Raw genomic sequence first — 12,219 nt, forward strand, 5'->3', positions numbered from 1 at the left:
GCCTTCTCAGTGCCTTTATATGGACACAGCAGCTGTCAAATTTCCATGGAGGCCAGGTCTTGAGCCTTGACTTCCCCAGGGGCTGCCCTTATGTGGAACCTCTTCCCCTTTCTTCAGGAGAAAGCGGGTTCACATGGGAATCCAGGGCACAGAGGCATTATGGGAACTTGAGGAGAAGCCATCAGGCCTGGAAGAAGGTAAGAGCCTTCTGGAGTTACCTCTCATGGGGCCCTGGACAGGCCCGTTCCTCAGCTTCAGCTCCCGGAAGCAGCCATCGCAGACCTTGGCCATGCGGTTCTTGAGGCACTTCAGTGGGTACTTGTTTCGAGAGCAGTTCCGGCACACAATCTGACGTCGTGGTGGGAACGCACGCGTGTAAGCTGTCAGTCACCCTCTCAGCCTGTGCTCTCAGTTTGTTAGCCCACCCCGCACCTCCTCCAGGGAGCCCCCCCCCCCATGTTCCTAGCTGCTTTTGTGTCATGTCGACCCCTGTTTTTCCAGGCTGGGCTGCAAAGTGTCCCTGAGCAAGTACTTGCTTTTCCAAAGAGCTGTGCCCGTAACCATAAAGTATCACTTCTCCAACAATCACAATTGGAAGTGGTGTTTTTAACATTAGATACGGTTGGTGTCAGAAGGGGCCTGGGACAGGCCATGATTGGTGGGGCTCAGTGATATAGGAAGAAACAAGCTCTATCTCTCAGGTGGCCTTGAACTCGTCTTGCTCTGGCTCCCTGGACTCCACAGGCAGGGACATGCCCTCCCTTCCCCGAGTACCCCCTGTCCCCAGTCTGTCACTCACCTTGCCACAGGCATGGCAGTGGTGGCGCCTCACAGTGAGCGAGAAGTCGCAGCCGCAGTTCATGCACATCATGGTATGTGTGACCGGCACCAGGGTTGGGAGCCTCTCCCCGAGGCTGATCCCCAGCCTCTCCCGGATCTGCGGCAGCCAGCAACCACAGTCAGGAGAGAGCCAGAGGGACAGCTGGGGTATTGTGTCCCCTTTCTCCCTAATTCTGAGTAAAGTTTCTGGCATCCCTAGGTCTGCTTGCCAAACTGCAAGGCATGCTCCTGGGTAGAACTGTGGTGCCATGCTCTGACAGGGGCATGGTAGATGGGATGAAGGAGGGCATTGCCAGGAGCCCTAGGGGGCATCTGTCCTCTTACTGTGAGTAGCCTACTGCAGGACCTACTCTGGGAACCCTGGGGCGGCCCCTACTCACCTCCACACTGTGGTGGAAGGCAGCCAGAGCCTGGGTCTTGTAGTCCTCCGGGAGGGCTCTGGTCAGACAGTAGTGCCATTCGTCCCTCTCGGCACAGGAGCTGCAGGCACAGGCTGGGTGAACCACAGTGCCATGGCTCTGACTGGCACCCTCTGTCTTGCTATGAGTCCTTGCTCAGCAGCCTCTAGGCCTGAGTCTAGCCCAGTGTCGAAGCCCCTTTCTGCCCGGAGGCAGCTGGGTGGAAATTCTAAATGCCCACTAGGTGTCGCTCTTGCCCTGCACAGGAGCTCCCCACAGCCCAGAAAAGCCTTGGCAGTGAGAAGGCATCACTTTGGCCTGCAGTTCAGAGGGCAAAAGGGTAAGGTAGGCAGCCAGGGTCACACTGCTTAAAGAAGACCTTCCTCCAGTGGTTGGGGTCTGGGATATCAGGTAAGTAGGCCTGCCATAGGACAGACAGACAGACAGACAGATAGACAGCAGTGCCCCAGTCAGGAGGAGACGATTAGTGTGATCTGTCACCATGGCTGGGCACACAAAAACTACACCCTGAGCCCTTAGGCCCCTGAGTGCATCAAGCAGAGAGGTAAAGCCATGGAGCCACCCCAAGAATCACCTCCTCCAGAAAGTTTCCCTTCCCCTTTTGGGGCCTGCCCGCCCCCCACCCCCACACCTTTGTCCATTCTGTTATGTAGGATTATAGCAAAAAGGTGCCACCCACAAATATGGAGCTGTCACCAGACCCAAAATCTACTGGAACCTGGTCTTGCATTTCCCAACTCCTGGACGGACTGGGAGAAGCAGATCTTGTTTCTCCAACAACTTGTTCATGGCGTTTCAATTACAGCATCCTCCCACATACTGAGACCCTCCCTCCCCGAAAGACAGAATGGTTGGTGACGGACATTCACTCATCGTTTTCCTCTTGCCCTATCAGGAGGGAAGTGCCAAGGCTGACAGCCCACTGATCACATGATACATCTGAGTCACCTGAGGGTCTCATGTTGAACAACAACAAAAAGCTGTGTTTTTGATAAGATACTTTCATCTGGCCTACAGTCCCCTGGGCAGAGGACTGAGCCAGGGCCTTGAGTATGCTGGGCAGGCACTTTACCACTGAGCTAAGGCCCGAACCTCAGGAATTTTTCTTTTCTTTTTTCTTTTGGCTATTGTTTTTTATTTGTTTGGCTATTGTTTTTTATTTGTGTGTGTGTGTCGCGCGCACGCGTGTGTGTGTGTGTGTGTGTGTGTGTGTGTGTGTGTGTGTGTGTGTGTGCATAGCATGAGTCAACTTCAGGTATCTTCTTCAATCATTCTTAACTTTGTTGATCTTTATTTTAAAATTAAATATTTATTCTTATGTGTGTTTTGCCTGTGTGTATGTAAGTGCAGGATGCACACACAATGCCCATGGCAGCCAGAAGAGTGCTTTATAATTGGGATATGGCTCCCCATACCTTGCAGACAGCATCAGGCAGGACTCGGGCGTTTCGATCTTCAGAGCATAGGGCACTTTGTCCATCACAGGGCGGCTGACCTGCCAGGAAAACCAACAGCATCTGCCTCAGGGTGGGAGAGGGAGTAGCACAGACAGCTTTGCCCACTGATACTAGGTGGACAGGATTCTGACCAACAAGGATGCTTTCACTGCTTGCTGCTCTGCTGTCTTTCCTCAGCACCACCTTCTCAGACACATCCTCAGATGGCATCAGAATTAACTTTCCAAATTGTTCTCTGTCCCATGAGTTCCCCCAAAGCGCCCACACACCCTCACGTTTGAGACCAAGATTAACCATGCTAGTCCACACATTACACATACAACAGCTGGGATGGATGAATAGAGAACACACACACACACACACACACACACACACACACACAGAGAGAAAGAGAGAGAGAGAGAGACAGACAGAAAGACAGACAGACAGACAGACAGACAGAGACAGACAGAGAGAGAAGGGCCAAGGTGCATTCCTAGAAAAGGAAGGAGACTCTGAGCAAGCTGCCACATGGACACCTTGACCACAATGCCAAGCTCCAAAAGTGCCAGCTCCAAAAAGGCAAATGCTGTGGCATTCTATCTACATGAGTTCACTCAGCCAATCAAATGCATAGCAATAGAACAAACAGGAGTCAGAATATAATGGAGACAGTCTCTGTTAGGATAGGAAGGTTCTAGAGGCTGGACGGTGCTGTGGGGTGCCACTGAACTCTGCCTTGCAGATGGTGCCAAGGGTTTTAATGTGGTGTGTGTATCTTAACTCACTCAACAGTGTAACCAAGACCTGTTTGTTTGCTCCCTTCAAATGGTTTCTGCGTTCTGTCCTCCTCCCGTTCCCCATCCACTCTGAGAGTATATCATTGGCCTGTAGTTGTATCTGGGCAACCCCGTGCTTAAATCTGCTGCAGTCCCCACTGAACACTATCCTGGGGTGTTTGTTGGTCCTCAGTGGAGAGGAGCAAGGCTAGCTCCGTCTCCCCAGCATCTCCCCGGTGATGATGTTCCCACCACCACCACTGGCCCTGCTCTCAGGGTACCTGGCTTTAGATACCCACCTTCATGTTGGCCACTGGCAATGAGCTCTTCAGACGGTACTTCCCATCCTTCTGGGGATGTGTGTACAGGAGCGTGTCGTTCATCTGCAGAGAAGGCACCCAGTCACACCAGTCCTAGGCCTGAAGGCTGCAGCAAGCTCTGTACATACCAGGTCCCTGGGCCCTGGGGTGCAGGCACCTGGCAGTCCTTGGTGACACTCCGCCAAGGAGCCATTTTGTGAACCTATCACCACAATTCTACTCCTACAGGGATGATCAAGAGGACTTTGGCCCATTTGCCAGTGCTCTGGTACCAAGTGTTAGAGCAGCTTTATGTATAACACCCCCAAAGGGAAACAAGCCAAATATCTTTGACAGCTGATGGATAAAGAATCCATGGCCCAGTCAGGCTGTGGAATTCCACACAGCAATCCAAAGGAACAGGCTGCCAGATTGTAGCCACATGGCCAAATCACAGGCATGCTCAAGGGGAAAAGCCAGACACTGTAAGGGCAGCCCACTGCCTTTATGTGAGGGTCCAACCCATGGTGACAGCAATCAAGCCAGTGAATGCCTGGGTCACTTGGGAGTAGGGAAGACTTATTGCCAGTGTTAGTGGAGCTTCCTGGAAGGGTTGCAAATGTTCTCAGTCCTGATCCAAGTGGCAATTAATTATACAATGGTGTGCACTAGTCAACAAACTCCAACATGTCACTTAAGACTGCTGCATATGACTCTGTAAACAAAATAGTCAAGAAAGGAAGTGGAGGCTGATGAGGTAGTCCATGCCTTTAATCCTAGCACTCAGGAGACAGAGGCAGGTGAATCTCTGGGAATTGGAAGCCAGCCTGGTCTACATGGCAAGTTCCAAGCCATTCAGGGCTACATAGTGAGAACATGCCTTTAAAAAAAAAAGAAAAAGAAAAGAAAAGAAAAAAGAAAAAGAAAAGAAAGAAAGCAAGGGCCAGTGGCATGGGTAAAAACAATTGCTGCCAAGACTGATGACAGGGACCCATGTGGTAGGAAAAGAAAACGGACGCCCTCCCTGGCTTCGGGGTTTAATTGAGGCAGCCTGTTCAGGAAATACACAAGGCCCTTGGTGCAACACCCAGCCAATCCTTGAGCACAGCTGCTGTGACTTCTATTTGTCTCAGTGCCTGACCCTCTTCCACCCCCACTGATTCTTGTCTATTCCCAAGACCCTATCTACTTCATCTGATGGTTCTTGGCCGTTAAGTCTCTGCGTTTCCCTCCCATTACACTCTGAAGGCTGCGGACAAGGCTGTAAGTGATCTTTGGGCTCACGTCCCAGCACGGAGGTGTTGCTCAGTGAATGCTTCCAGCTCTTAACTGCACTACCACCACGCTACATAAAACTCTGGCAGTGTGAGGAGGCAGCTGAAGACGGCCCCACTGACAGTCACAAGAACAGCAATGGGAGGCACAGGAGTCGGGAAACAGATACCTAGCAAACAGCAAGCCTACAATTTGGCTCTTGAGGGGGGAGGGTGGTCGTGGTGGTGGTGGTGGTCTCCTAATGGCCTCTGTGTTGAAGGTGTAGTCCACAAGATGGCACTGTTGGGAAGAATGGAACCCTCGGGGTGGGCGTGGGGGGCAGTGAGAGGAAGTTAGGTCATTGCAGCATGACCTTGAGGAGACTGTGGGAACCCAGCCCCCTTCCTCTTCCTGTCTTTTGCTTCCTAGCCATGAGGTGAGCCACGGTTCTGCCTTGTTGTGCTACTTAGCCATAGACTGGGGGCCACCCCAAGGAGGACTGGTACCTTCAGAACTGGGAGGTGGAGCCTGCCTTTCCCCTTTAAAGCCTGTCTCAGACACTTACTCTAGAGGCAGGCAACACAGAAGGCTTTTGTGTTTTTTGGATCCTAGATTAGGGCAAAGAGCTTCTTGTAGCATGAGCCCCTGAGGTGGACATCGCTACTCCAAAGGTCTTAGATGCTCCCTAATGTTCAAAGTGTGGCTGTGTGTCCTCAGACATGTCATGTACTCTCAGCTCACCTGCACAGAATGATGGACCAGAGGCACAATCCCGGGTACTCTCTGCATCTTGGCCACCAATCTGCTCAGAGACCTGGTCAAATTGGTCCCCTCCCCCCTCCGCTGTCATCTACCCCACAGAAACTGCCTGGGTGCAGTTATAGTACCACGAGAAAGCCCTGGTTTGATCTATTTAAGGTAGGCACATCAGCTAATCACCTCAACAGCAGCACCTTCCCCCTCCCCCGGCCCTCAACCATTCAAATAACATATAAGCAGTGTTTTGTTTTTGTTGTTGTTGTTGTTGTTGTTTTGTTTTAAAAACTCAGCATTACATCCCGAAGACTTTCATCCTAGCTCCTCAGTTTGTCACCAAATGCTGGCCCTAGAAAGCCACCAGTGGGGCCCTGCCTTATACCCAGAGCTTACCAGGAACAGGTGCCGGGGGTGTCGGCTTTTCCCTCTCACTCTCATCAGTGTCCCTTCCTTCAGGAACTCCTGTAGGGAGAGAAGCCAACCTCAGAAGCTTGGTGAGAAAGTCTGGAAGGCTCTGTGTAGGAAGCAGTCACCATGGCTGCCGGAGTAGCCAGGGGGCACAACTTATAGAGACTCCAGGCCCAGGAAGCCAAGCCAGGCAGTCCGGCCTTCTTGTAGTGTCTTCCCACAGCACCAAGATCAACACTGTTCCGGCCTACCAAGTATGGGTCCCAGCTACGAGTCCCTCGCTAAACAACACCACAAAGGCTCTACTCAGAACGTGGCCTTCGAAGGTTTGCCGAACAGCTGGGCCTGTGGATAGTCACTCCAGCCCCATGCTTCTGGAGGGTGCAAACACAGGCTTAGTAAGGATTTCAGAGCCCGGGATCTCAGGCAGAAACACGTGTGAGATTTCACAGAATCCTAGACTAGCACCATCCTGCCGATGTGGCCCAATCCCTCATTCCAACTGGCAGTGATCACACTTTTTGCTATTTTCTGAGATGATTTGTATGTTTCCCATCTGGAAGCTAAAAAAGCAAATCAATCAATCTCTCTCCAGCCCCTCCCTTTCTGGGCACAGAACCCAGGGCCTTGCACATGCTAAGCATGTGCTCCACTCCCGCGTGTCACCCAGCCCCTGTTTTGTCAAGAATGCTATTTTAACGCTGCTTTCTTGGGGCTTGCCTTGGAGCTGCTCTCATCTCTGCTTCCCTCGCAACTTGGAACTAAAAACACTTGATACATTTTTTTTTTCCCTCACCGGAGAGCTACCCCAGGGCAGCTACGGTGAACAGAACTGACTGGTACTGTTTCTTTAAGTGCCCCGAGAGGGCATCATGCAAGGAGGGGTGCAGACAAGCTCCAGGGTGGTGCACCATGTCCCCCACCCCTCCTACACAGCACCTGCAGCCAGACCCGTCTGGGGCCAGCCCAGCTGAACAATGGGCTTATCAGAGTCAAACTGGCCCACGTTCTTGCCCAGGCAGCACTCACCCTTCCTGGCTGGAGGAGGTCCCCTTGGCCCCGCACACTATACTCAATGTGGACCAGCTTCTGCAGGTTTTCCTGTGGGCAGCAACAGGAGATGGTTACCCCCTCCACTCCCTCACCAGGCACTGTGTATCCTCGGTAAAGAGGACATTGCTTCCACACCAGAGGAGGAAAACGGAGCTCAGAAAAGACCAGTCCAAATCCAAGCTCCTAGAAATGGCAGGCAGGATGGGGTCTTCAGCCTGGGCTTTCCCAGTGATGAAAGATGATGGGAGCGGCAAACTCTGGGCCACATTAGGAGGACGGGGAGGCTGGCAGAGGAAGTTAACAAGGATGTAGGGCCAGCAAGAGATGGTTCGGTGGGTAAAGGCACTTGCTGCCAAGCCTGATGACCTGAGTTCAATCTCCTAGAACCCACTTGGTGGAAAAAGAGAACTGACTGCTCTGGCCTTCCAATGTATGAACACAATAAATGTAAAAAGGTTATTTTTTTTTTTTAAAAGAGAAAGTAGTTGAAATGTCTTTGGGCTTGTGAAGGTCAAGCGTGGGCTGGTAACACAATCTAGGATAGTGAAGCTATGGACACTATGGATAGGATCTGACTTGGAAACTCTCATCCAGGTGCCTGTCAGGCACTGAGGGCACACGGGACCAGACTCCTGTGAAATGCCAGGGAGCAAGCTGAATATAAGGTTTCAGCACTGGGGAGGCCAGAAGTCCACCAGCCCCTCAGGCGAACACTAAGCCAAAGAGTGGGCAAAAAGCTGTTCAAGGCCAGCCTCAGGCCACAAAGCACTAGGCAACCAGACATGCCTTCCCTCAGAGAAGACATGCATGGGGAGAGGGCCTTCCTGCCTGCAGAGATTTCTGGAAACAAAGAGTAGAACTGAATGTGAGAAGGAACTCAGCCCTGAGAGCCCTGCAGACTCATGAGACCTGGAGGGAGATGAGGCTGACAAGGATGGAGGTCAGACCAGTTCCTAGACCTAGCATAACCTATGACCGCACTGAACCAACTGACCGTTCTCCCCACATCCCACCGAACAGCACAATCAAAACAAGATGTGAATGCTGCTTCTCTTAGCCTCCACAGAGCTTATATTCATAGTGCCTGATATTCGACCAAAAGCCACAAGAACACTTCGGTTGCAGGGCACTGGAAAAAAACCCAAGCTGGAACTAACCTGAAAATTTCCTCCTGCATGGCTAGTTTTCATAGGGCTATGGATGCTGCCGGGGGAGAAAAGCCATCAGTGGTATTACTCAGACATGAGCTCTGCACGCTACAACACTGACTTCCTAGGCAAGATGTGCCCACTGGTGCAGTAGTGGCATGCAGGCTATGAAGGCTATGGAAGTAACCAGCCACTCTTAGATTGAATTTCCACAGGAGGGAAGCCTTGTCTGTCACTGTAATCCTCGTCAAAAGCCCATGTTTTTTGTTTTGGTAGTCCCTAGGAGGAAACCCACTACTGTGGCCTTGATAAGTGGACATATTGTCAAAGTGCAGTCTAAATATTTATGTTGATACATATAGATCAGTGCTGCCCTCAGTCTTGGTCAGAGAAGCTTCTCTCTCCAATGGCCAGATTCCTAACTGGCAACATGCTGAGTATAAATGATGATTGAGTATTCAGCTATGCATGGAAGATTTTTAAAAAAGATTTATTTATTTATTATTATGTATACAGTGCTCTGGCTGCATGTACACTTGCAGGCCAGAAGAGGGCATCAGCTATATTATAGATGGCTGTGAGCCACCATGTGGTTGCTGGGAATTGAACTCAGGACCTCTGGAGGAACGGTTAGTGCCCTTAACCTCTGAGCCATCTCTCCAGTCCTATACATGGAAGATTTACATCCACCCTTTTCTCTTAAAGCCCAGAGAACTCTATGGAAGCGGGTGGGGGTGGGGTGGCAGAGGCAGAAAGAATATAAGACCAGGATAATGGAGAGGAATGCTGTGAAGTGTCATCTTCTAGATATGACATGACCCTTGCATCCATCACCTCACAGCAGCTATGGTCACCTGCCTAAGGCCTGTCTAATATCAAGCCAACAAGATCAGCCAGCGTCCATCAGGCAGAAGTAATTGGATTTGGTAAGCTACAACGATAGTAAAAGGACACAAAGGGAGATATATATTGGGGATGCTTGGGAGTATTAGAAGGGAGCTTGGGGTAGATATAATCAAAATACATTCTTCTGTGTATGAAGTTATCAGATAACAAATAAAGATAGCCTTTTTTAAAAAAAAGAAACAAAATCATCAGAGTACACATTTAAAACCAAGTCAGGTTGGGGGTGGGCGGGCTGGGAAGGTTCAGCAGAGGACACAGGCTGCTCTTCCAAAGGACCTGGGTTTGATTCCTTGTACCCACATGTCAGCTACAACCATCTGTAACTCCAGCTCGAGGGGATCCAATGCTTCCACCGGCTCCCGGCACATATGTGGCACACAAACTTACATGCAGGGAAACACCAAACTGGGGAGACAAACCCAAATATTTTTTTTTCAGGGAGAAAGCACTCCACACATACAGAACAGGTGACAGGTGTTGACGCTCTGTGCCGAGGACCACAGCAACTATCATGCCAGAGGGACTGGTGCAAAGGGAGACAACTTCAGCAGGGCTGTTGACTGCACACAGGAGTTGAGGGAAATCAAACACAAAAACACACAACCCACAACAGCAGGCATGAAGACTTCCTAGGCTTGGCTATGAGCTGAACAAAGCTGAGGTAAAGGAAAAGCGAGAGAACATGATGACAGATCACTAGCACACAGAGTGAAAACAGAGGTGCTGAGAAGACAGATGGCTAAGTGGCTAAAGTGCTTGCCATGAATGCAAACATGAAGATCCAAGTGCAACCCCCCACACCCATGTGAGAGCCTGGGTGTGGTACCTATCATCCCATCACTGGGGAAGTGGGCACTGGCCCACCGGTCTAGCTGAATCCATGTGCTCCAGAGCCAGTGAGAGACTGTCTTAAAAAAATAAAGTGGGGTCACCAGGCAGGTGTGGTGGCACGTGCCTTTAATCCCAGCACTTGGGAGGCAGAATCAGCCTGGTCCACATAGTGAGCCCTAGGACAGCCAGAGCTATGTAGAGAGACCCTGTCTGGAAAAAAACAAAACAAAACAGGTAGAGGCCCACTATGCAAAACGAAACTCTTACCTGGCACCATCACTGGGGCCAAAACCCATGGCTAGACAGGTCGTAGGCCCTAGCGGGGAACCTACCACTGTCATTCTGCCAAATGAACATCATATTAAACTGATGCCTAATGACTCATTGTTATAAGATCATTGTTGTATCTCTTGACCTTCACCAGAGAAGCTTCTTTTAGCAGTAGACACCCACAATTGGCCAGGGTAGAGAATAAGAGGCTGCAGGATGCTCAGCCCTAAGTAGGACACCTATATCACACTTCTGCCTCCCAAGGCCCAGGGATCAGTGTGGAAGAAAAGCCAAGAAGACCGTGAGGACCAGAAGCGGTGGATGGCTACAGGAAAGCTGCATTTCCAGACTCAGCAGGGCAGCTGCACAGATGAACTCATGCCAGGTGTGATGTATGCATGTGAACCCCCCCCCCAAGCCAGCATGGAGAGAGGGAAGGTGGGCCTGAAGTCCAGCTGCTAACTGAGGAGCTACTGATAACTCATGACTGTGGGTGGAGGGAGAGTCAGTTTTCTTTAAGGATGTGATCTCCAGTATGTTCACCACATTCCAGTGGAAAGACACATACTTGAGAGTTTATGTATTGGCAGCACTAATTGAACTGGATTGAAGTGAGGGAGACTGGGAGGCAGGGAGAGGGAGGGAAGGAGGGAGGGAGGGAGGGAGAGAGAGAGAGAGAGAGAGAGAGAGAGAGAGAGAGAGAGAGAGAGAGAGGGAACAAAAAATGGGGTGTGGAGGGGAAAGGGTTGGCTCTGAGGAAAGAGGTTTAATATTATTAGAATACACTGTATAAAATCCTCAAAAAACTAATTAAAAAAGAAAAAAGAAAGGTGGAGAGCAATTGAGGAAGATACCAACATTGACCTCCATATACATACATAAAAAAGAGAGGAGAGAGAGAGAGAGAGAGAGAGAGAGAGAGAGAGAGAGAGAGAGAGAGAGAGACGGAATGAATGAGAATTGGGTGTGTGTGGAAATGCAGCATCCAAGAGACCTTTCCAAAATAAATGAATGACCAACAATGCCCAGAGCAGAGCAGGAAGCTGGTGATAGACAGTCCCCACACAGCGCATTCCCCTTACATCCTTTTTCAAATCAAACCAATAGAGAACTTCTCTTATTTATTTATTTATTCTTTGAAACAGACTCTTGCTATATAGCTCAGGCTGGCCTTGAACTTGTAGCCATCTTCCTGTCTCATCCTCTTGACTTCTGGGATTATATGCATGCGCTACCATGCTCAGCTAACAGAGAGAATACCACAGGCACTCATAAGGGGAGGACACACAAACAACACAGAGGGCAAACATAAGCATCATCACAGCACTCTTAGCAGAGACTGTGTGTGTCAGAAGACAACAGTGTGCCATCTTTAAGTTACAGAGAGAAAAAGATGGACCAAACCAGCCTTTAATACCCAGGACAAATATCTTTCAAAAGTGAAAGTAAATTGCATAATTAACTACATGGAAGGTGGAGGGTGGGAGGCAGGTTCTCTCTTGAGGATCGAGGGCTTTTTGAAACTACCTGGGTGATTCAAGTAGATAGCCTGGCCAAGTATGGGAAATGTCACCCATGTGTCTACACATAGGTCGGTAGATGCACATCTTTTTTTCTTCACTCTGCAATCAGGAGTGCCCAATAGAAAGGAGAACCTGTGTCACAGTACGCTTTGGGCCTAGAGTTTGGAAACCAAACTCTACTTCTTTCTCATCCAGGGAACCTTGGAGAGATGGTCTATTCTAAAACAGGGCAGGTCATGAAACCAAAGAGCCTGGAGAGTCCTAAAGTGCTGGGTACTGAGGGGGTGCTCAAAACAA

General features: G+C 50.1%; 1 protein-coding gene across 4 annotated transcripts in view; it reads right to left on the reverse strand.

Annotated features, from left to right (window-relative positions):
• The window catches only part of FGD5 (FYVE, RhoGEF and PH domain containing 5), a 97,640-nt gene that overhangs the window by 7,752 nt on the left and 77,669 nt on the right, over positions 1–12,219 (reverse strand). For all 4 annotated transcript variants that reach the window (XM_084764932.1, XM_084764935.1, XM_084764934.1 and 1 more), the window contains exons 11-17: positions 7,221–7,292; positions 6,177–6,245; positions 3,774–3,857; positions 2,675–2,754; positions 1,221–1,320; positions 800–937; positions 219–348 (exon numbers count right to left, since the gene is read on the reverse strand). In XM_084764932.1, the coding sequence (XP_084621058.1) occupies positions 219–348; positions 800–937; positions 1,221–1,320; positions 2,675–2,754; positions 3,774–3,857; positions 6,177–6,245; positions 7,221–7,292 (673 nt within the window). The remainder of the gene's footprint in view (positions 1–218; positions 349–799; positions 938–1,220; positions 1,321–2,674; positions 2,755–3,773; positions 3,858–6,176; positions 6,246–7,220; positions 7,293–12,219) is intronic.

This window comes from Acomys minous (assembly GCF_964271855.1).
Source record: "Acomys minous genome assembly, chromosome: 17".
NCBI lineage: Eukaryota > Metazoa > Chordata > Mammalia > Rodentia > Muridae > Acomys > Acomys minous.